General features: G+C 41.7%; 1 protein-coding gene across 1 annotated transcript in view; it reads right to left on the minus strand.

Annotated features, from left to right (window-relative positions):
- Window positions 1-267: 267 nt before the first annotated feature.
- Window positions 268-25,828, minus strand: part of SLC16A2 (solute carrier family 16 member 2) — a 130,035-nt gene continuing 104,474 nt past the window's right edge. The window contains exons 2-6 of the mRNA XM_043459263.1: window positions 20,270-20,414; window positions 16,096-16,546; window positions 14,965-15,108; window positions 4,459-4,687; window positions 268-2,840 (exon numbers count right to left, since the gene is read on the minus strand). Of these exons, the coding sequence (XP_043315198.1) occupies window positions 2,620-2,840; window positions 4,459-4,687; window positions 14,965-15,108; window positions 16,096-16,546; window positions 20,270-20,414 (1,190 nt within the window). The 3' untranslated portion in view covers window positions 268-2,619. The remainder of the gene's footprint in view (window positions 2,841-4,458; window positions 4,688-14,964; window positions 15,109-16,095; window positions 16,547-20,269; window positions 20,415-25,828) is intronic.

The following is a 25,828-nucleotide window of genomic DNA, read 5'->3' on the forward strand; positions in this document are numbered from 1 at the left end:
GGGGCCTCCACTCCAACTCAGCCATTAACCATGTTCTCATTTTGTGAAGTAAACACTTTTTTACTTCAGAGCTCCCTAAAAATCCAATCCTGAATAGTTCACCCAACTTCACCCAACCCTATATAGCTCCTTCTCCGATTTCTGCTCTCACAGAGTATAGACCCTGGCAGAAATTTGATGTGACATGATTTCAGTTCTGAAGCTAAACCTCTGCTGTTAACCAGATTAGGACTATTTCACCAGTGTAGGCAACATACACACCAAAGCTGGATTTTTAGATTTCTTTATTTTGTTCCAAACCTTTTGAGTATTTAAATGTCCCAGATCTCAAGCTCCCAAGTTTTGTTCATTCTCTTTGATTTAACTGTAGTGCATAAGAAGCTGCATCTTACCCTAAATATTAATACTGTGCTGCTTTCACCAACCAACATTCTCCCCAAAAGCGCACAAGCACACACATGCACATGTACATGTGTGGAAGAAGTAAACTGACACCCTGCCATGTTATATGACACCTGATAGAGCAGATTTGGGACCTGTGAATGTCTTTCCTTCATCTGGAGAGAAGTGGGTGGCAGCCTGATTCTTAAGAGCTGTCCACACCGTGAGTAACAAAAGAGGCCCTGCAGAACTGCCCTCAGGTGAGTTGGTGGGGGTGGGCAGGGAAGAATGGAATCAGGAGCTTTGTTGCTCCGATATTTTCAGTGGCTTCTTCTGGGAGTTACAAAGTTCCTGGGGGCCAGCTCTTCCTGTTCCACTGCTGTTTGGGATAACAGGGTAGTAATTAGGCAGGCCCCTTCATATTCACAGAGCCAAGAACCAATGGGTTTTCCTTTGGGGGGTTGATAAGAGCTGGACTGGGACCAATGGAGGGGGCTCCAGAGTTTGGCCTTGAATGAAGCCATCAGAGGCCAACCATGCCCCAGCTGCCTGTCTGTAACGGAAAAACTCATGGGTGGGGGGACCACTGTCTTCTTTGGAGCTCCTCAGGGGCAACCTAATCCTCCTGGCCCTGGGATGGCTCTGGCTTGGAGTAGCAAGTCACTGTTAGCTCTAAATGACAGCCAAGGTGCCTGGTGAGAAGGTTATGGTAACAGGAATACAACAGAAAAATACCTAGAATGGGAGAGACACAAAGAGGCTGAATGAAGGAAGTGGGTGAGCTCCTAATAAGGTGAGTTGTGCTAGCTGGACACAGCCTGGCTGGAAATTCTTTTCAGCAAGAGTGCCAGCCAGAGCCTAGGCATAGGGAAGCACCTGGCACCTACTTCAGAGGATGAAGATGGTCCAGAGTCTATCTTTCTTGGCACCTTTAATTCCCACTAACTGAGTGGTCCAGGATGCCCAGCATGGGGGGCACATTGGGTAGTAACGGCTGTGATGGTTTGCCCTTCCTAAAAGAAGTTTTCCAACCCTATGTGTAGCTGCTGCCTCTACATTTGGGGGATTCAGGTTGGAAATAGGATTTTCCCTCAAACAGTTATTTTCCTGGCTTGGCCCAGGTGAAAATGTTGACCTGTCATGAATAATGAGCGATGGAGGCATTGGTCCTTCCCCAGATCAATAATTATTGCCCCTCCCCCACCATGCCATTCCCCCTGTCATCAGTCTCCCTCTGCCTCCTGAGATGAGAGTAATTTCTTCACATTTTGACAGGTGGATATAAGGATGGGGAGTGGGGACAGCCTGCAGGTTAATGCATTAGCCCAGAAAATCTGTAAAAATCAGTGAATGGAACTTTATAGTGTTTAAGGTCCCTTTCCTATGTGATATTATATTATTCCAGTCAATGATTATAGAAGCTTGAGCCAAACAGTGAGATGTGGCTCAGACTGAGATGAGTGGAATTGATGTTAGTGTTAGGGGTGGGTTGGGCCAAGGTGAGGGTTGATTGGCCCAAGCTCTGGGTCCCTCCTTTCTTCAAGCACCCATTAGGCTATGACAGTTATGAAAAGAAATAGAGGTGAATGAGAAGGGAGAAGAGACAGTAGAGGAAGAAAAGGAGGAAGGAAAGGAGGAGGCAGACTGTTAACTAACCTTATGATGGAGAGACTATCTATACACTTGTAAAATGATGTCACCCACACCTCTTGGGAAGCCACAGCCCTCAGAGACACTGAGGCTAAACAAGATTCCTTGTGTCATTTTACCTCTATGCCCTTTCTGCCACACCTCTCAGTGGTTCCTAAGGACAGATGTCAAGGAATTCCTCAGCACACAGAGATTTAGATCTTCCCCCCAGGCTCCTGGGGACACAGTAGCACCTTTGGCAGCTGCTTTTAGTGGGTGACTAACAAGCTGGGCCAGGAATTCCCATCCTTCTCCTCCCCCAAGAGTTACAAAGTTTATGGAGAGGTTCCAAAGGCCAGGGGGTGATCCCAAGCTTTCCTAGAGCCTGGAAGGAGATGACCCTGGCAAGTTTAAAGGCATTCATGGGGAGAATTTGGTTAATGAGTTTGGAACACTTGGAGCTTTGGCTCCAAGGGGATGGTCAGGTGGCTGAAATGCTGTGTGTGCAGGTTTGGGAACAAGTGTGCTGGTGGCAAAAATGTAAATGCCGAGCAGGGCAAGGTGAAGGGAAAGGTTTGGGGAGGAGCACACAATGGCAAATAAAAGGCATTAGATTGGTTCCTCAGGGGTAGAGGAGCCCGGCAGCAGCTCTCCATTGGGGTCTGGGTCAGGGGTCAACATCTTATCCTTGCTGGAATCCCTTTGCTCTTTCTTGAACATCCTTTGATGCATCAGAGGGACGAATAAGAGGATTACTGCCCCAATGATTGGGGGTACACCGGCAAAGTAGAAGGCCACATGATAGTCCCCAAAACAGTTGCGGAGGAGGCCTGAAAAGTTAACAGAGACAAGTCAAATTTAGCTTTGCTCTACTATACAAAGACGTCCTCTGCTTCTTCTAGGAGCCATCAAAATGCCTATCCAGAGAATCTTGGCCTGTACTGCCTTGACCCGGGAGCCCAACTCAGTTTAAACACTCCTCGATGGAAGACACAAAACCTCTATTACAAAGACAAGCAGCTCCTCCCTGAGCCACTGGGACTGTAGGCTCTTGAGGCAAATGCTTATTATGAAAGAAGCAAATGAAACTTCTCAAAGTTCTCCATTTTTTACTTTCATAAGCTACAGTTAACTTCTAGTCACTCCAAGGTATGGAGATAGGTATGGAGGGAGGCTATTTTAAAAGAACTCCACAGAAGATGACCAAGACTTGTCTTGGTTCACAGTGATACACCTTCTCACACCCAACTTAGGCTAGAGTGTTCTTATGTAATAACTCAGCTAAGTTCCTATTTTCTCTTTCTTTGAAGTGCCCATTTGCCCTAAGAGGAGGCTAGGGTTAGGGTTAGGGTATATGTGTATCCTTCCTTCAAGTTACAGATATGGTTGGCCCCTCTGGGTTCTTCTAGGTTGCCAATGTGGTGAATGTGTTTGGCATGATACATGGGGCCTTCTCTGTTCACCTCCAGAAGCTAATGTGGGATACCTCATAGGGAGGCAGAGCCCAGAAACAGTACTAATGTAAGGCAGGTAGGCCCTGGGGCTGCTTAGGAGGTAAAAAAGTAGAAAGAGATATGGATTCTGGGATCCACATTTGGAATCAGGAGTTAGGTAGAAGCTTCCTTCCCTCAGTGGACAGTGTGGCTGTTGTACAATGGCCTGAGTAGGAGCCTTTGTCACTGTAATGCAGTACAACCAGTGCCCTCACAACACCTTGCACTGAATTGGTATTCAAGGAATAATTGTTGAGTTAGCCTAGTTGGCCAGCCTGAGACACTACCCCATGAATCAATATTTGCAATAAATCATAAAAAGAGGAAATGATGTCCTTTTATTAGTTTTCTTTGTTTCCTATGTTTTCTAGGGTACAAACCATGCCCTCCTCGGAAGTAGAGAGAGAAATTAGGAGTGTGAAAGATGGCAAGCCAACACTTTGCCTGTTGCCTGCTATAAGTGAGCTTCATTGGTCCAGTTTTGAGTTGTGGTCTTAATTAAATGTTTTCTACAGGCTCAGTTCAGAAGTTGGTAGAGGAGGAAGGGATGTCTCTAAGTATTAATCAAACCAGGGCCCACTTTTGTTTCTCTTCCTGCTCAACTACCTTGAAAATAATTACTTGCTTGTGGAGAGAGAGAGGGAGAGAAGATTCAGGATCAATAGAATGGTCAGAAGGCCAAACCCATTATTCTCTCTACCCTCCTGGAATCAGCCATGCTGTCTACAATAAAAACTCACAGCCATGAAAAGCCCATCCCCTCAAATGAATCCATGCACATATACTGTGCTTAGTCTCTTTCATCAATAGTGGTAAGAGGTTTCATGCACTCTGATGAGACTACTTGAAGAGACAGGAGGGAGAAAGGGACTTTAAGCAGAGGCACTTAGGAGGGCTAGGTCCCGAGGAAAACAAGACCCCCCCACTCATGTTCTCCCTTCAATGTTAACCTCACCTGCAATGGGGGGTCCGGCAATCATTGGCAGGGCCATCATACCCAGGAGGTAGCCAATGGCCTGTGAGGCCTGCATTGGGCCCACCAGCTCAAATGCGATGGGGGCCATGATGGTGATGAAGAAGCCATCGCACAGGCCAAGGAAGAGGCAGACAACGATGAGGCCCCCGAAGCCCCGGCAGAGGGGAATCATCATGGACATCAGGCCCAGGAGCAAGAAGGAAATGACCTAAAAGAACAACAGCCTGCGGTCATGTTGTGCTTGCCCATCAAGCCCGCACAGTAAATCACATCTCCTTTCTCAGGGCCTTATTTATACAGTCTGTAAAATGGGACAAAGTGTTAGTTGCTCAGTTGTGTCCCACTCTTTGTGACCCCCATGGACTGTATCCTACCAGGCTCCTCTGTCCATGGAGTTCTCCAGGCAAGAATACTGGAGTGGGTAGCCATTCCCTTCTCTAGGGGATCTTCCAAACCCAGGGATTGGACCCATGTCTCCCACATTGCAGGTGGGAGATTCTTTACCATCTGAGTCACCAGGGAAGCCCATGAAAAATGGGGCAAGGGGATGTCAACAGAAAGCCCAGTGGACTAAATAGTTACTTAAGTTCCTTCTAAGTCGTTTAGAAGGACTTAGAGTTCAAAATTTTAAAGAGAGCCCCTATTTAACGTTGATTCTGTCAAGATTTTTAAAAGAAAGGACATGGCCCCTGTCCTCAAGAAGATGTCTTTTGACTAGATTCTGAGATAAAGGGAATTGCTGTTTCTGCTTTCTGATCCTGTGTTTGTCTGCCACAGGCATCAGGGTCTGGGACCAGACCATGCTGGTGTTTTCATATCCAAGTTAGATTTAGGAAGAGGAAGGGGAGGAAGTGAGGATGACTTGAATAATGATTAGATGGGGGCACAGCTTCCTGAAATGGGGAAGGAGCCAGTGTCCATTTTTGTGGGAGACTGCCAAAAGCAGTTTTCTAAAAGAAAACACCTTAGTATGAGGGAGACCACCAGGAGGTTCACCCAGGTTCACCCAGGTTTTAGGACATGGGACACACCACCATCTCAGATGCTCAAGGCAGTATCGCTCTGGGGGCTTCTGGATTTGTCTGAGCGCCCTGCCAAGACAACAAAGGGGATTCTAATGAGAAGCAAGGCACTCAGGAGGTCTAGGGAGCCTGAAGCCAGCCCCAGGGACACTGACTAGCCACTGGGCTTTCCTTGGGCTGAGTAAAATTACTTTGAAGTAATAAAGCTGCCTTTCCAGTGGCTGGTTTTTCCCTCTCAGTAGAGAGAAGGGCCACTGGAAACACAACTGATTTTTTAAAAATAATTAATTAATTTTAAATATCTATTTATTTTTAATTGAAGGATAATTACTTCACAATATTGTGTTGGTTTCTGGCATACATCTACATGGAATCAACCACAGGCAGACAAATGTCCCCTCCCTCTTGAAACTCTCTCCCACCTCCCACCCCCTCTCACCCCTTTAGATTGTCACACAGCCCCAAACTGAGTTTCCTGAATCATATACTAAATCCCCCCCAGCTATCTATTTCACACATGGTACTATATATGTTTCCATGATACTCTCTCCATCCATTCCACCCTCTCCTTCCCATCCTCCCCATACAAGTTGGTTCTCTATGTCTGCACCTCCAATGCTGCCCTGCAAAGAGGTTCATCAGTACCATCTTTCTAGATTCCATATATATGCATTAACATATGATATTTGTTTTTCTCTTTCTGACTTACTTCACTATAATAGGCTCTAGGTTCATCCACCTCATTAGAACCAGCTCAGATGCATTCTTTTTGGGGGGCTGTGTAATAATCTATTGTTTATATGTACCACAACTTCTTTATCCATTCATCTGTCGATGGACATCTAGGTTGCTTCCATGCCTAGCTATTGTAAATAGTGTTGCAATGAATATTGGGGTACATGTGTCTTTTTCAATTATGGTTTCCTCAGGGTATATGCCCAGTAGTGGAATTATTGGGTCATATGGTAGCTTTATTTCTAGTTTTTCAAGGAATCTCGATACTGTTCTTCATAGTGGCTGAACCAATTTACATTCCCACCAACAGTGCAAGAGCGTTCCCTTTTCTCCACACCCTCTAAAGCATTTATTGTTTGTAGATTCTTTGGTGATGGCTATTCTGATAAGTGTGAGATGATATCTCATTGTAGTTTTGATTTCCATTTCTCTAATAATAAGCAATGTTGAGCATCTTTTTAAGTATTTGTTAGCCATCTGTATGTCTTCATTGGAGAAATGTCTATTTAGGTCTTCTGTCAACTTTTTGATTGGGTTGTTTGTTTTTCTGGTATTGAGTTGCATGAGCTGCTTATATATTTTGGAAATCAATCCCTTGATCATTTGCTATTGTTTTCTCCCATTCTGAGGGTTGTCTTTTCATCTTTTTTATAGTTTCCTTTGCTGTGCATGTATGCTGCATGTGTGCTAAGTCACTTCAGTCGTGTCCAACTCTTTGCAAACTATGGACCATAGCCTGCCAGGCTTCTCTATCCATGGGATTCTTCAGGCAAGAATACTGGAGTGGGTTGCCATGCCCTCTTCCAGGGGATCTTCCCAACCCAGGGATTGAACCCATGTCTCTTACATCTCCTGCATTGGCAGATAAGTTCTTTACCACTGGTGCCACCTGGGAAGCCCTTCCTTTGCTGTGCAAAAGCTTTCAAGTTTAATTAGGTCCCACTTGTTTATTTTTGTTTTTATTTCCATTGCTCTGGGAGGTGGGACATAGAGGATCTTGCTGTGATTTATGTCATAAAATGTTCTGCCTGTGTTTTCCTCTAAGAGCTTTATAGTTTCTCATCTTACATTTAGGTCTTTAATCCATTTTGAGTTTATTTTTGTGTATGATGTTAGGAGGTGTTCTAATTTCTTTCTTTTACATGTAGCTGTCCACTTTTCCCAGCATCTTTTATTGAAGAGACTATCTTTTCTCCACTGTATATTCTTGCCTCCTTTGTCAAAGATAAGGTGCCCATAGGTATGTGGGTTTATCTCTGGGCTTTCTATCTTGTTCCATTGGTCTATATTTCTGTTTTTGTGCCAGTACCAAACTGTTATAACGATGGTAGCTTTGTAGTATAGTCTGAAGTCAGTTGATTACTCCAGCTCCATTCTTTCTCAAGATTACTTTAGCTATTTGGGTTTCCCTACAAATTGTGAGATTTTTTGCTCTAGTTCTGTGAAATACCATTGGTAATTTGATGGGGATTACATTGAATCTGTAGACTGCTTTTGGTAGTATAGTCATTTTCACAATATTGATTCTTCCAACCCAGGAAGGAACATGGAATATCTCTCCATCTGTTTATGTCATCTTTGAATTTTTTCATCAGTCATATCATTTCCTGTATACAGCTCTTTTGGCTCCTTGTGTGTGTATGTGTCAGTAGCTCAGTCATGTTTGACTCTTTGTGATCCTATGAACTGTAGCCTGCCAGGCTCCTCTGTCAAAAGGATTCTCCAGGCAAGAATACTGGAGTGGGTTGCCATTTCCTTCTCCATTTGTCTCCTTAGGTAGGTTTATTCTTAGGCATTTTATTCTTCTTGGTTGCAGTGGTAAATGGGATTGATTCCTTAATTTCGCATTCTGATTTTTCATTGTTAGTGTATAGGAACGCAAATTATTTCTGTGTATTGATTTTGTATCCTGTGACTTAACTAAATTCATTTATTAGCTCTAGTAATTTTCTGATAGTATATTTAGGGTTTTATATCTATAGTTTCACATCATCTGTGAACAGTGAGAGTTTTACTACTTCTTTTCCAATCTAGATTCCTTTTATTTCTTTTTCTTTTCTCATTGCCATAGCTAGGACTTCCAAAACTATGTTGAATAATAGTGGTGAGATTGGGTACCCTTGTCTTGTTCCTGATCTTATAGGGAATGCTTTCAGTTTCCTATCATTGAGAATGATGTTTGCTGTGGGTTTGTTATATACAGCCTCCTCAGATATGTAGATGACACCATCCTCATGGCAGAAAGTGAAGAGCTAAAGAGCCTATTGATGAAAGTGAAAGAGAAGAGTGAAAAAGTTGGCTTAAAACTCAACATTCAAAAAACTAAGATCATGGCATCCAGTCCCAGCACTTCATGGCAAACAGATGGGGAAACAATGGAAACAGAGACATAATTTGTCTTTTCAGCTCCAAAATCACTGCAGATGGTGACTGCAGCCATGAAATTAAAAGATGCTTGATCCTTAGGAGAAAAGCTATGACCAACCTAGACAGCATATTAAAAAGCAGAGACATTACTTGGCCAACAAAGGTCTGTCTAGTCAAGGCTATGGTTTTCCCAGTAGTCATGTATGGATGTGACAGTTGGACTATAAAGAAAGTTGAGCACTGAAGAATTGATGCTTTTAAACTGTGGAGTTGGAGAAGACTCTTGAGAGTCCCTTGGACTGCAAGGAGATCAAACCAGTCAATCTTAAAGGAAATCAGTCCTGAATATTAGTTGGAAGGACTGATGGTGAAGCTGAATCTCCAATACTTTGGCCACCTGATGCAAAGAACTGACTCATTGGAAAAGATCCTGATGCTGGGAAAGCTTGACAGCAGGAGGAGAAGGGGACAACAGAAGATGAGATGGTTGGATGGCATCACCAATTCAATGGACATAGTTTGAACAAGCTCCAGGAGTTAGTGATGGACAGGGAAGCCTGGTGTGCTGCAGTCCATGGGGTCACAAAGAGTTGGACATGACTGAGTGACTGAACTGAACTGATGTTAAGGTAAGTTTCTCCTGTGTCCATTTTTAAACAGTTTTAATCATAAGTGGGTGCTCAATTTTGTTGAAAGCTTTTTCTGCACCTATTGAGATTATCATATGGCTTTTATCTTTCAATTTGTTAATATGGTGTGTTGCATTGATTGATTTGCATATATTGATGAATCCTTGCATTCCTGGGATAAACCTGACTTGATCATGGTGTATGATCTTTTTAATGTGTTGTTGGATTCTGTTTACTAGAATTTTGTTGAGGATTTTTGCATCTATGTTCATAAATGATATTGACCAGTAATTTTCTTTTTTGTGTTTGATGTCTTTATCTGGTTTTGGTATCAGGGTGATGGTGGCCTTGTAGAATGAGTTTGGAAGTATTCCTTCCTCTGTAAGTTTTCAGAAGAGTTTGGAAAGAATAGGCATTAGTTCATCTCTAAATGTTTGATAGAATTCACCTGTGAAGCCATCTGGCCCTGGGCTTTTGTTTTTGGGGAGAGTTTTGATCACAGTTTTGATTTCAGTGCTTGTGATTTGCTTCCTCATAATTTCTGTTTCTTCCTGGTTCAGTCTTGGAAGGTTGAATTTTTCTAAGAATCTGTCCATTTCTTCCAGGTTGTCCATTTTATGGGCATATAGTTCATAATACTCTCGTGTGACCCTTTGTGTTTCTGTGATGTCTGTTGCAACTTCTTTTTCATTTCTAATTTTGTTGGTTTGATTCGTTTCACTTTATCTTGATAAGTCTGGCTAGTGGTTTGTCAATTTTGTATATCTTCTCAAAGAACCAACTTTTGGTTTTATTAATCTTTACTATTGTTTCCTTCATTTCTTTTTCATTTATTTCTGCTCTAATCTTTATAATTTCTTTACTTGTACTAACTTGGGTTTTTTTCTTCTTCTTTTTCTAGTTGTTTTAGGTGTAAAGTCAGGTTGTCTACTTGATGTTTTTCTTGTTTCTTGAGGTAGGATCTTATTGCTATAAAGCTCCCTCTTAGAACTACTTTTGCTGTATCCCATAGGTTTGAGTCATCATGTTTTCACTGTCATTTGTTTCCAGGAATTTTTTTATTTCCCTTTTTATTTCTTCAGTAACCTGTTGGTTATTTAGAATCATATTGTTTAATCTCCATGTGTTTGTGTTTTTACTGTTTCTTTCCCCCATAATTGATATCTAGTGTTATAGTATTGTGGTCAGAAAAGATGCTTGATATGATTTCAATTTTCTTAAATTTACTGAGGCTTGATTTGTAACCCAAGATGTGGTCTATCCTGGAGAATGGTTCATGTGAACTTGAATTCTTGTATTCTTTCATGTGCACTTGTATTCTTCATTTGGATGGAATGTCCTGTAGATACCAATTAGGGCCATCTGGTCTAATGTGTCATTTAAGGTTTGCATTTCCTGATTAATTTTCTGTTTTGATGATCTATTGATGTAAGTGGGGTGTTAAAGTCCCCTACTATTATTGTGTTACTGTCAGTTTCTCCTTTTATGTCTGTTAGTGTTTGCCTTATGTACTGAGGTGTTCCTATGTTGGGTGCATAAATATTTACAATCTTGGATTGATCCCTTGGTCATTATGTAGTATCCTTTCTTATCTCATAATATTCTTTATTTTAAGGTCTATTTTGTCTGATATGAGAATTGCTACTCTGGCTTTCTTTTGATTTCCTTGTGCATGGAATATCTTTTTCCATCCTCTCTTTGAATGTGTCTCTAGGTCTGAAGTGGGTGACTTGTAGACAGCATAAATATGGGTTTTATTTTTGTATCCATTCAGCCAGTCTGTGTCCTTTAGTTGGAGCATTTAATCCATTTAATTTAAAGTAATTTTGATATATATGTTCCTATGGCATTTTCTTAACTGTTTTGTTTTTGTAGATCTTTTCCTTCTCTTGTGTTTCCTGCCTATAGAAGTCCCTTTAGCATTTGTTATAAAGCTGGTTTGGTGATACTAAATTCTCTTAACTTTTGCTTGTCTATAAAGCTTTTGATTTCCCATATATTTTGAATGAGATCCTTGCCAAATAGAGTAATCTTGGTTGTAGAGTTTCCCCTTTCAATACTTTAAATATATCCTGCCATTCCTTTCTGGTCTATAGAGTTTCTACTCAAAGATCAGCTGTTAATCATATGGGGTTTCTCTTGTATGTTACTTGTTGCTTTCCCCTTGCTGCTTTTAATATTTGTTCTTTATGTTTAATCTTTATTAGTTTAATTAGTATGTGTCTTGGCATGTTTCTCCTTGGGTCTATCCTGTATGGGACTCTCTGTCCTTCTTGGATTTGATTGACTATTTCCTTTCCCATGTTAGGGACGTTTTCAACTATAATCTCTTCAAAAATGTTCTCAGACCCTTGATTTTTCTCTTCTTCTTCTGGGACCCCTATAATTTGAATGGTGTGGCCTTTAATATTGTCCCAGAGGTCTCTGAGACTATCTTCAATCCTTTTCATTCTTTTTCTTTTATTCTGCTCTTCAGCAGTTATTTCCACCATTCTATCTTCCATGTCACTATCCATTCTTCTGCCTCAGTTATTCTGCTATTGATTTCTTCTAGAGTATTTTTCATTTCAGTAATTGTGTTGTTCATTTCTGTTTATTCTTTATTTCTTCTAGGTCATTGTTAAATGTGTTGATTGAGTCTTTCATTTTCTCCATTCTATTTTCAAGGTTTTGAAGCATCTTTATTATTATTCCTCTGAATTATTTTTCAGGTAGTTTGCCTATTTCCTTTTTGTTTATGTGGTCTTGTGAGTTTTTATTTTATTCCTTCATTTACAAAATATTTCTCTGCCTTTTCATTTTTTTTTCAAACTTACAGTGTTTGAGTTCTCCTTTTCCCAGGCTTTGGGGTCATATTCCTTCTTCCTTTTGTTTTCTGCCCATAACTGGCCTTTTGATTAAGGTCACCTGCAATGTGTGTCTGTGAGCCAGACTGAAGACCTGGGCTCCACCCACTGTAGCCAGCAGAGGCAGGTTGTCCCAGAGTCAGGGCTAAGACTTGATCTGTTAACCAAGGCTTCGACAGGATCCAGGATTTTCTAATAGTGCCCATTTGCAGGCTGACTTACCCAGGAAAAGTCACCACATGATAAGTGTAAATGTCACCACATCACCAGATGGAAAGTAGATAGGAGGGTCAAGGCTATTTCAAGCCCTAAAGATTTTCTGTGTTGTTGCTGGTAGTGTGTTTGATAGGCTGATTGGTTGGTTTTTGGAGAGGATAAGAAATGTCCTGGTCATGCCCTCTGAGGAAAACTCTTATTTGAGGAACTTTTGAACTTTGCCTAGGCTGTTTTGGGATAGATATGCAGAATCTAGGAATATATCCCATTTCCTCCTCTAAGAGATTCATGTGCAACTGTAAGATAAAACCAGACCCACCTATCAACCAAGTCATAATGATATGCCAATTAAGGAGTTAATACCATTAAATACTACAAAGTACCCCATTAACTGGTGGTAATTACTATCTATTGTATCTAGCTGCCTCTTAATAACCTCCATGAGGCTTTGCCAAGGCTTGGAAATTAAAAATCCCTCTTGGAACCAAGAAACAGGTTTCAAGATTTGACCCAAAGTGAGGTTGTCCTGCAAGTTGTCACTATTTCCTTTCCAACAGACTGTCCAGGGGCTTTACACCAGACACATATGCCTCTCTGTCAGTAGTAGGAACCAGAAGGTCTAGTGGATGACTTTTTTGAACCTGAAGCTGTGTACACTCCTTTCCTCTCCTAGACCTGTACCCCTGCTCTGACCCAGGGAGAAAGGGAGGCAAATTCTTGTGATCAAGAAGATCACAAGAGTAGCTCAAGAGGAAGAAGTTCATTCATTGTTTCGTGCCCTCAGCCTAAGACAGTTACCAGCACAATGTGTTTGAACAAATCACTTTCCCTCTCTGGGCCTCAGTTCCTCAGTTTATAAAATGAGGAATTTGGGACTATGAGTTAATGAAGATATGTTTCAGCTTTAAAGTTCCAAGATTATTTTATTTTTTTGTAAGTGGTAAAACTGGGTCAACTAAGAGTGGGAAAAGGGAGAGAATGTCAGATAGGTAGGGGCAATGGACAGCAGAAGCACTGAGCCATAAGCCTAGTACTGCTTCTGACTGGTTATTGCCTCTTCCTCCCTTGGAACTCCCTCTTGGAACAATAGAAAACAAGAGCTGCTTGGGCCCTACCTCTCTCCTAGGGAATATGTTGAGAAATTAGCTATATGGGTAGGCAAAGGCTGCTTCCACTCTTCAAGATAAAGCTCTGGCCCAATGCTAACTTACCCTGATTTCCAGCACCCTTTGGCCACAATGGAGACATGTGGAAGAAGCTGGGAAAGCCACATATAGTCCTATACAAAAAGTCACCCAGGTAAGGTCTTGTTGATATTGGCACAAGAAATTAAATTTTCATAATTGGTTTATCTCAATCACAGGCTTTTGGTTTGACTTTGGTCAAGTCACTTATCATGTCTGGGATTTGGTTCTGCCATCCATCACTTAGGGTAAAGCAGAATATGAAAAGAATGCTACACAGGAGTTCAGTTCTTCCATGACTATCTGAGTCTTTTCCTCAGTTTCTCCATCACTGTAATGAGAGGTTGGACTGGATGGACCATAATAGTGCCTCTAAGCTCTGACAAAGCAGATTCACCAACTCTTGCAAATCTAACACAAAGTTAAAAACAATAGGAAGCCTTATTCATATCCTCATCCAAGATATATGAGGGTATTTAAGAGAACAGTTGGGGCTATCAGAAGACAGAGAAATCCCTGCTGTGTGTAGTCAGGGCCCCTTGGAAGTGCTTTCAGGACATCTCCAGTAGAGTCAGAACTCAACCACCTTCCTAATGGATTCCTTATGAGCCACATGTTATTTGGGGCTGCTGTTACTCCTCCATAGGGTTCCACACTTGGGTACCTTCTGGTACACTTGCTATCCAGTAGATAAAGACAGACAGCTTGAGCAGTAGTCTGTATTCAAGCCAGACCAGAGCCTAGTTCACACAGAAAGTGGCCTCTCAAGCATGGATACTGCCCAAAATATACGGCTATCTGTGTCACTTTGAGAAGGAATATAAGTTTGCATAGTTAAAACATTTTTTACTTCTCAAAGCCTGGTCACATTTTTATTTCTTTTGATCCTCACATGTGAGGTGAGATAGGGAGAAAAGAATTATTCTCATCATACAGAAGAGGAAAGTGAGGCCTGGAGAGGGCAAGTGAGGTCTGGCCTTTTCTGGCACTTTTTTTGTGTCCATCAAGAGGATGGCATTTGAGAGCCAGTGTTTGGTGTCAAGTAGTTCTGGAGGTATAAGAAGTGGTGCACTTGGGCCTAGAGGAGAGAGACATTGGTCCACAGAGTACTACAGATGCCTAAGACCCTCCAAGAGCGTATAAGGTACCAATGAGTTCAGTCCTCAGGGCAGGCAGCATCTAATTCCTGGCTTCAGTTTCCCTCTTTCAGATGGTAGAACTTCTATAAATAAATATTTTCTTTGAAAGTGTTCTTAGAGTTTCCATTTACAGTGGCTGCTTTCACTAGATCCTTATTCCATCTTAAGATGGAATGGATGATGATCTTCACTTGAAACCTAGGGAAACTGAGGCTTTGAGACTTTGATTGATTTCCCATGTCACATAGCAAGCTGTGTCAGATATACCCTATCATTATATCCCAAAGGCTGGAGATAACCTAGCATCATGTGGCAGGCTATTCTGTCAACAGGGTGGTCACACTCACCTGCAAGTAGATCTTCTTAAGTCCAGGAATGGAGTCACTGACACGGCCTGACACAAGGCGCCCAAGGCCTGAGGTAGCCCCAATACACACCAAGAGCACCCAGGTCTGCTTGATTTCCAAGAATTCCTCTTCCACATACTTCATCTGAAAAGCATAACACCAGGCGCCCAGGATAAGAGGAAGAAGAGGATCTGACTGGTTAATTGTTAGCATACCCAGAATCCTCTACTGCTTACTTCCCTGGAACAAGACAAGAGTGCTTTCTCCTGCAGCCCCCTCCCCTGTAGCCTTAGCTCCAGAACCAGCTCTCTGGTTGTTTCTAACAGCTTAAAAGGCTGCACATCCCTTGGCTCTCTGGATTTTGGGCTTCTGAGCAACAGCTGAGGACAGTGGGTGTCTCTAAGCCTCTTCCAAGCCTTGGCAGGACAGAATACAGCTTTAACAACTGAAAGAAATCTAGGAATTCCTTTATTGTCTCCCCATTCCCTGGCCCAGAACTGACAGCCTAGGGCAACAACAGGTCATCAAGGGAGAAGGATCCATCAACTTCCAGGTAACACTCCAAAACTATGTTTTAAGAAACACAATGTCTGTGCAAGATAACAGCTGGAAACAACCAACATTTCTGTGATCATGTAAGTTGGGTAGATGCTGGTTAAACAAAGCTGAATAGAGTTTTTTACTGTATTTTGGGATCTTTTGGTACCTTTATAAGATTGCTACACATTATGAAGGTAGACAGATCTAGTATACATTATTTCCTAAACAAAATTACTTGACTACAAAGGCCAGCATTCCTTAAGACACTCTCTTAGAAAACCCTATTGTTGGTTCATCTAGGGGCAGTCTTCTGTATCTCAGTGATGCTTATCTTCTCTTGAGCATCCATCTAGATTTATCAGTAGGGGAAACCATAGGCATAGGTCTTTCCCTAAGGAACTTCCCCCATTTCCCACTGAGGTCTTCCCTCATCCTGTGTTGTTTCCTACTCTCCAAATATCTCTTTTGTCTTTTTCCAAAGATCCTAGCTCTGCCCTTTCAATGTCCTCTGCTCCTACCCTCTGAACTTCAGGCAGATTACATGCAGCTTCTTGGGGTCAGGTAGGGTAGACCCACCCTGGTATTTCTCACCAGGTGTACATAGGGAACGAAGTAGCCAAGGGCAGCAGCAGCGATCCCGAAGGCCCAGATGCGGTAGGTACGTTGGCGAAACACTCGCATGTTGAAGTACTTCCTGAGCTGAGCCAGAAAGCGTTGGCACAGGGTGTGGACACCTCTCTTGCTTGGGGTGTCTTGCGAGCTCGGCAGGAGAGGTCGGTAGGTGAGTGAAAGCAGCGTAAGAATAAACATAAAGGTACTCAGCACCTGGAAGGTTTGAGCGAGCTTGATCTTAGCCCCCAGTGTTTTGATGAGGAGGGGGAAGGATATGGAGAAGATGCTACTCCCAGCAGACACCACACCATTGGCCAGACCCAGACGGCGTTGGAAATAATGGCCCAGGATGACAAGAGATGGCTGAAAGGCGAAGGAACAGCCACAACCAAAGAGAATCCCATAGGTGAAGTAACGCAGGCTTAGTGAGCTGTGGGAGAGACACCAAGAGCTATTCTCAGAAGCCTGACCAGCAATTTATCTGCCCTTCACCACCCCACCTCTCCAGCCCCCCTCCCCCCCCGCCCCGCGCCAAGATCTATATACCCCACCCTCAACCCACAGCCCCAGTTACTGCTGACCCTCAGAATAGACAAGAAGTAGAACCTTCTGATCCCCCATTTTATAGATAGGGAGACAGAGTTTCAGAGAATTTACCCAAGGTAGCATAACTGGGGGCTTCCCTGGTAGCTCAGCTGGTAAAGAATCCACCTGCAATGCAGGAGGCCCTGGTTTGATTCCTTGGTTGGGAAGATCCCCTGGAGAAGGGATAGGCTACCCACTCCAGTATTCTTGGGCTTCTCTGGTGGCTTGGATGGTAAAGAATCTTCTTGCAATGTGGGAGACCTGGGTTTGATCCTTGGCAACCCACTCCAGTATTCTTGTGTGGAGAATCCCCATGGACAAAAGGGCCTGGTGGGCTACAGTTCATGGGGTCACAAAGAGTTGGACATGACTGAGAGACTAAGCACAGCACAGCACAGCATAACTGGGGATGAGCAAATCTTGGACTTGTCTCTAGGCCTGTGTGACTCTAGTTTGAATCATAGGGCCCCATCAGTACTGTTCAAAAGAAAGCCACAACTATCCTATGCAAAGTCTAGATGAGAGGCTACAAGAGTAAATTAGTGGCTTAGAGAGAACAGTTTCACTTACTGCTCATCTAGACAACATGTGTAGTGTGGTAACCAAAGCTTTATCCCAAGTAATAAGAAAATTCTGCAAGGAGCCAAGATTCTGGATGTTTGAGACCCTCCATGGTACTCTTCAGTGTCTTTCTCCATGCTCAGGGCCCTTAATATTTCAGAGTGGTTGGTGGTGTATCCTTAGAGATACTCCTTCCCCAACCATGCCCATGGTCTGGATATCCCAAAACCCTTTACTCCAGGCCCTAGATAATCTCCATAGGGATCCTAAGATAAGGAGTTCCTTTAACTTCTGAAGCCTGGCTCCTGTTCTTGGACATTATATGGACTAGTTTCCCAGAGTAGCTTGGCTACTTGGTGGGAAATGGGACCTCAAAGAAATTATTGGCCTGGCCAAGTAGGACAAGTTCTGGCTAAAACTCTTAGGCTCTGCTTTGGCCATAACCTTCTATAACAGAAGGCAAAGTATCAGAATGGAAAAGGCTATGGGAAGGTCAGCTTGGCTTGCCATCTGCCATCAGATGACACTGGCATAAACTAGTAAAAAAATTGCTTTCTTTATGATGCCTCCACATATTTTGCAATACTTTTTATCTGGCCACTTAATAACTTAGTGCTTTCCATGGTCTGGCAGTTCCTCTTCATAAATAGACCTAGTCCTCATACTAAAGGACTGGACCTATGGCACAGAGATGAAGTAGTGCTAGCTCTCATGATTCTAAGACAGTCACTGTCATCATTGCTTTCCATCTGTTTGCATTCATTGGGTATGAGCAAGGGCTTTGGTTTCAAAAGGGTTGCCTCTACTTAGAACACATAGCTAAGCCAATTGCTCCTCTTCTGTCAAATTCCTTGGGGCTTCCTTCCATTTGAATCGAGGTACCCTTTGGGATTGACCCAAGCTAGGGGCCTTGCTAAAGGAAATGCATTATGAAGGTCTGAAGGAGACACTCATGGAGGGGGCCAGTGGGAGTAAAGCATGAGATTCTGTTCAGGGAGCTGTGTAGTGGATCTATTTCTACCTGGGCCCCGAGGCAGGAGGCCCCTGAGTAGGCTTGCCAAAGCCCTGCCCAAACTTTGCCCCATCTCACACCATCCAAAGGAACTCAGAGCCCTGATTTAGACACAACAGGAGAGATAACTTGGAGTTCTAGCCATAAACAGAACCATATTCCACTGGATGTGAAGCCATCCAGAAAGTTTCTTGGCTCTAAAGATGTTCTTACAGAAAGGGCAAAGGGAGTGGGGGAGGAGCTTAAGGGCTGGGGAACAGTGTGCCTAAAGAAGAATGCCAGGAGAAAGCACATATGAGCTCTTTCCTCTCCTGTAACTGAGCTCATGTGAATTGGAAAGAAAATGGGATCCGTATGTTGCTAATTTGTTTACACTTTGCTCTGCTTGGCCTTAAACACAGGCCACTGCTGAGTAGTGCTGAGGCTGGAGCTGCTTCTGAGGCCTGACTCCTTCTCACAAGAAGCCAGGCACCAGCCTGCTGAGGGCAAATGAGGCCGGCCACCAGAGGGGCCCTGAAAAGATTTGGAGCTACAGCCCTGGGAGGGCTGAGCAGATTACAGACAGGATGTGGTTTTCCCTGCCTCTGTTTCAATTGGATAGAACCAAGCCAAGAAACTATTGCAGGCCAGACCCAAGCTCTGCTGGAGGGTAGACTGGGCAGCCAGAAATGCTCAAGTCATAAAGTGGGCTCAACCTCACAGGGCCCAGTTGTGGCAGAACACGATTATCATTCTCTGCTGTGAGTGGATCCTTAGGCCTAGAGTGCATAACCATGGTCCTTCTCTGGGAAGCCAATCTCAGAAAACAAGTCTCTGACAAGCTAGCCATGTCTCCAGGCCAGCATTCTCCTACACCAGGAGATTGGAAGTAGGAGGTACCATAACTTTCAAAGTGTCTTTGGCAGAAAATTATTGGAGTTCTTTTGGAATGCCATATTCCTCAAGCTGTGGTGGAGGGTTTTGCCTTCTCCCCTCTCATACACATATGCTTCTGGAGAGCAGCAGAGATAAGGAGAATATGAACTTGTAACCTACTCCTTGCTGGACACTGACCAAATTCTGCCAGTGGGATCTATGGGACCAGAATTTGAGTTTACCCAGTTTAGGCCTAGTTGGATAGCTGGGTTTTGGGTCTGTATCTCAGTGAGGGATGCTGCTGAACATCCTTTCTCATGCCCAAGACATGAATCTTTATCTGTCCCAAACTGTCCTAACATTTATTGTTGTTTGGTCTCTAAGTTATGTCCAACTTTTGCTACCCCATGGACTGCAGCAAACCAGGCTTCCCTGTCCTTCACTGTCCCCTGGAGTTTGCTCAAACTCATGTCCATTGAGTTGGTGATGCTATCTAACAATCTCACCCACTGCCACCGTCTTTTCTTTTTGCTTTCAATCTTTCCCAGCATCAGGGTCTTTTCATTGCCATGCAGAAATGGAAACGGATCAGAAATACCAAACAGCCTTGGGCTCAGCTGACCTCTTTTTCAGCATAAGATTACCCAAGAATCCTCTAATGGTAGGTGTTCACATGGTCTTACTCTAGATTTTCATTCCTAGGAGGGCAGTTGAGGTCATGAGATGTGTGACATATTGAAGGGAAATAGAATGGCAGAGTGGAAGACACACCTGAAAAGACCTGATCTAATTTCATGTTGTAGATATAAAAATTGAGGCCCAGAGAGGGAAATGACACTCATCAATTGTTCCATTGCCATTCAGTGGCCAAAATTGAACCTGGGCTCAGCTGTATGAATGCCCAAGCTTAAGCTTCTCTCATCACTTTGGAAATGTTGAGTCCTCTTTGGGTATATTCCCTACCAATATGTCCTTGGAGACCCTACCTAGATAAATCCCATTGAACAATAATTCCTGGGAGCAAGGTATTTGAAGACCCTACATGGAAAAGGCCACAGGGGATTCTGCAATGAGAAGAGTGTCTCCATTTGAGGCCCAGAAAGAAGCCAAGGGCAAATGGCCAGCAATTCTTAGCCTTACCTGGTGAAGGAGCTGGTATGGAGGCCAATGAAAGCAACAGCAGCCCCTGCAGTTGCTGTGATTCGGCAGCCCAAACGATCAGTGAATATACTCACAATGGGAGAACAGAAGAAGATCATTCCCATTGAGAGGGCTCCTACCCATGCTGCAGAGAAAAGAAGCACAAAGACATTTTAGTTTAATGTGGTACCTGGTGGTGCAGCTGGTATGTCAATTCTTCTCTGACCTTTCACAGGGGGCATTGTGTTGGCCTGCACTGCCAGCCTGCTAGTCCCTGATGGCCAGAGAGGTTAGGCAATTTTCAAAGTGCCTATAACAAGGCAATGTGAGAACCAGGGGTCTAGTTCATAAGCATACCCAGAACTTCAAAGCTGGGGCAAGAGGCCTTTAGAGATCAAGTCTGTGGTAGAGATGTCAGGCTAGCTACCACACAGCTGCACTACATTTCTTAGCCTGTTTCCTGTGGCTATTTGGTATGATCATGTGACAGAATTCTGACCAATAGAATGTGGGTAAAAAGGACACATGCCACTTCTGGGTTTGGACTATAAAAAGACTCCCATGATGTTTCTGCTTCCTTGGGGGCCATAATGGCAGAGTGACCTTGGATGCCATGTATTAAGACTGGCAGAACTGCCATCAGTTCTGTCTGGGACCCTGAATGGAGTGGAGTTCCTCCTTTCTCTCCAGTCTGGAACCCTTGCCCTGAATGTTACCTAATAATTAAACTTCTTTTCCTTTAAACTACTGAATTTTTGAGGGCTATTTGTTATAGCAGTTAAATAAACACAAACTAAGACAAAGAGATTCCTCTACTACCATTTTATTGATAAAGAAACAAGTCTAGAAACGTGAAGGGACTTGCCAAACATCACATAGCAAGTTAAGTGGCAGAGCTGGGCCTCAGACCTAACTCTCCTTATTTCTAGTCCAATGTTCATTGTACTATATCTCTAATTAGGATTAATGAAGCTCCCATCATTGGAAGTGTGCAAGCAGAGGCTAGATATAAAACAGGGGATTCAACCACTGGTGTCAGATTTGGACTAGCCAGCATTTCAGGCTTCCTTCCAGGGATACTAAGCCAGATTTATAGCCTTAGGCACTAGGCTACTTGGTTTCAGTGCCAAGGAACATGAAAGTTAATTAAGCCTTCAGAAGCTTAGGTAAGATTTGTCTTGGTCACTGGAACAGTCCTGTGAAAATGCTAAGACTAAGGAGTAAGGAAGGCCACAGACAAAGGCCTCCTGGAATTGACACAGGGCAGGTTCAGGAGTTACCCAAAGATTTATAAGGACACTGTACAAGAGAGGCATATAACCCTCCCACTGAAATCCTTCATCAGAGCCCATGTTTGGCAAATCCCCAACTCTAAACTCAAATAAGAAGAGTTTACTCTGTTTATAAAGGCTCTTAAGTGTTTGTAACAATCCTCAACAGGGAGGAAGAGATTTGCCCTTTTACTTAGATTCTTGCTCTGCCATCAGAAAGAAAGCCCAAGTTTTTTTTTTTTTTGAAGGCTGTTACCAAGTTTCATCGTGAGCCTCTCTTTTCTAGGCTAAACAATCTTAGTTTCCCTAACTTTTCTTCTTAGCTTTAATTCCTAACTCTGTAATTCCTTTGAGAGCTCTCCTCTGAGTATGTTCCAAGTCTTCTTTGTCATCATCAAAAAGTATTCACTGAGTGTCACCTGAACAGCGAGCCAGGCCAGCTTCTGGCTCTCTTGAATTGTGCAGCCCCAGAAGGGCCAGAGGAGTACAGTCTGAGGTTAGACTAGTCTACTGTCTGTGTCTCTTACCTCAGTACCTAATAGGTTGTTCAGATCTCCACTGGGAATCTTTATTTTGCTAGGGGTGCCATCTTGAGTCTTAGTGGCTGGCTCCAAAAGCACTGGCCTGAGACAGCAGGAGACCTGAACTCTCATCAGAATTTTACCTTATACCTTTCGATTTCACCTCTTATCAGTTATGGGACCTTGAGCAAATCACACAGCACTCCTCTAATCCTCAGTCTTCTCATTTATAAAATGGGGATTGAAATTCTCCATATGCCTTCCTCAAAGTTTTTTTTTAATCTAATGATGATCAAATGTGATCATATGTATGAGAGCTTTGTAGATACCAATAATCACACCATATATAAAAATTAATACAAATGGATCAAGTAAAATAAAATATTTAGAAGCAAGTATAGGAGAAAATCTTTCTAGCCTTTAGTTAGGCAAAGATTTCATAATTACCAAAAGTATGATCCATTAAAAAAATCAATACACTAGACTTCATCAAAATGTAAAACTTTTGCTCTTTGAAAAATACTGTTATGAACATGAAAGGGCAAGCCACAGACAGAGAAAAATATTTACAACACACACGTCTTATAAGAGCCTGGTATCCAGAGTACAAGTGTGAGTTGACTGTCATAACTCAGTAAGAAGACAGCAAAGAATCCAGTTTAAAATATGGGCAAAAGATTTGAACAGACATTTTACACACACACAAATGTATGACATGAATAGCAATTGAGTACATGAAAAGATGCTCAATATTATTAATCATTCAAGAAATGCATATTAAAACCTGTATAACCACTAAAAAAGCTTTTATAAAAATTGTCAATACCTAGTACTGGTGAGGATGTAGAGGAACTGGAAATCTCATACAATGTTGATGGGAATGCGAAAATGGTATACCTGCTTTGGAAAACGGTTTGGCAGCTTCTTAAAAGTTAAACATACAATTACCCTATGATCCTGAAATCACTCTCTTGGGTACTTAGCCAAGATAAATGAAAAATTATATTTATAAAAAAACCAATGTATGACAAAACCCACTGAAATGTTGTGAAATAATTAGCCTCCAACTAAAAAAAAAAAAAAAAAAAAAACCTGTACCTAGATGTTTTTGCAGATTTTTCATAACTACCAAAACGTGTCAATAACTCAAAATGTACTTCAACTGATGAATGGATAAATAAGTGAATATACATTAATATAGTGGAATACAACTCTGCAATAAACAGTAATAAACTACTGATACATGAAATGATGAGAACAATTATCAAAGGCATTATGCTAAGTGAAAAGAAGCCAGACACAGATGATTCCATTTATATGTAATTCCAAAAAGGCAAACTGGGCAAACAGATCAGTGAATGCCAGGAGGAAAGGTGAGGGGAAATGACTCATTATAGAGGAGTATGGGGGAACTTTCTAGACTAATGAAATGGAGCAATGAAATGTGATATATCTTGACTGTAAGTGGTGGTATTCTTTAGTCAAAATTCATAGAATTCAGCATATAAAAAGAGTGACTATTACCATATGTAAATTATACCTCAATAAATCTGTTATAAAAAAAAGAGAAGAGGAAAAGGGGCAGAGAAGCAAGAAGTGCCAGTGGGAGATCTCATTTATGATAAATGAGATTTTAAAATTTTTTTTAAATTTAAAAAAAAATTAGTTCAAGTGTATTGAACTTGAACAAAAAGGAAAATTAGTTAAATTCAGTAAATTATCTTACTGACATTTTATCAGCTACAACTCACCAATATCTGGCCCTTCTGAATATCTGAAATACAATGAAAACTGATAATGATTGGGCTTTAAAGTATCTTTTGCACAGTCAAAGAAAGTTTAAATTACATTGGATATAGCTATTTATGTTAATGACATATATTCATCATTATGGTATCATATAGAATATTTTCACTGCTGTAAAAATCCATGCTCTGCCTATTCATCCCTATTACCCTCCCAACCTCTGGCAACCACTGATCTTTTTACTGTCTCCATAGTGTTGCCTTTTCCAGAATGTTATATAATTGGAATCATAGAGTGAATAGTCTCTTCAGATTGGCTTCTTTCACTTTCATATATTTAAATTTCCCCCATACCAAATCCTGACAAAGATGCCACAGAAAAGAAAACTACAGGCCAATATCACTGATGAACATAGATACAAAAATCCCTAACAAAATTCTAGCAAACAGAATACAACAACATATTAAAAAAATCATACATCATGACCAAGTGGGCTTTATCCCAGGGATGCAAGGATTCTTCAATATCCACAAATCAATCAATGTAACACACCACATTAACAAATTGAAAAATAAAAACCATATGATTATCTCAATAGATGCAGACAAAGACTTTAACAAAAGTCAACATCCACTATGATAAAAAAAAAACAACCCTCCAGAAAGCAGGAATAGAAGGAACATACCTCAACATAATAAAAGCTGTATATGACAAACCCATAGCAAACATTATCCTCAGTGGTGAAAAATTGAAAGCATTTCACCTAAAGTCAGGAACAAGACAAGGGTGCCCACTCTCACCACTACTATTCAACATAGTTTTGAACGTTTTGGCCACAGCAATCAGAGCAGTAAAAGAAATAAAAGGAATCCAGATTGGAAAAGAAGAAATAAAACTCTCACTCTTTGCAGATGACATGATCCTCTACATAGAAAACCCTAAAGACTCCACCAAAAAATTACTAGAGCTAATCAATGAATATAGTCAAGTTGCAGGGTATCAAATCAACACACAGAAATCCCTTGCATTCCTATACACTAACAATGAGAAAACAGAAAGAGAAATTAAGGAAACAATTCCATTCACCATTGCAATGAAAAGAATAAACTACTTAGGAATATATCTACCTAAAGAAACAAAAAAGATTTTTATATATAGAAAACTATAAAACACTAGTGAAAAAAATCAGAAGGGACACAAATATACCGTGTTCATGGACCAGAAGAATCAATATAGTGAAAATGAGTATACTATCCAAAGCAATCTATAGATTCAATGCAATACCTACCAAGCTACCAACGGTATTTTTCACAGACCTAGAACAAATAATTTCACAATTTGTATGGAAATACAAAAAACCTCAACTAGCCAAAGCAATCTTGAGAAAGAAGAATGGAACTGGAGGAATCAACCTGCCTGACTTCAGGTTCTACTACAAAGCCACAGTCATCAAGACAGTATGGTACTGGCATAAAGACAGAAATATAGATCAATGGAACAAAACAGAAAGCCCAGAGATAAATCCACACACCTAAGGACACCTCATCTTTGACAAAGGAGTCAAGAATATACAATGGAGAAAAGACAATCTCTTTAACAAGTGGTGCTGAGAAAACTGGCCAACCACTTGTAAAAGAATGAAACTAGAACACTTTCTAATACCATACACACACACAAAAAAAAACTCAAAATGGATCAAAGATCTAAATGTAAGGCCAGAAACTATAAAACTAGAGGAAAACATAGGCAAAACACTCTCCGACATAAATCACAGCAGGATCCTCTATGACCCACCTCCCAGAATATTGGAAATAAAAGCAAAAATAAACAAATGGGACCCAATTAAACTTAAAAGCTTTTGCACAACAAAGGAAACTATAAGCAAGGTGAAAAGACAGTCTTCAGAATGGAAGAAAATGATAGCAAATGAAGCAATGGACAAATAATTAATCTCAAAAATATACAAGCAACTCCTGAAGCTCAATTCCAGAAAAATAAACGACCCAATAAAAAAAAAAAAA

Source organism: Cervus canadensis, chromosome X (assembly GCF_019320065.1).
Source record: "Cervus canadensis isolate Bull #8, Minnesota chromosome X, ASM1932006v1, whole genome shotgun sequence".
Lineage (NCBI taxonomy): Eukaryota > Metazoa > Chordata > Mammalia > Artiodactyla > Cervidae > Cervus > Cervus canadensis.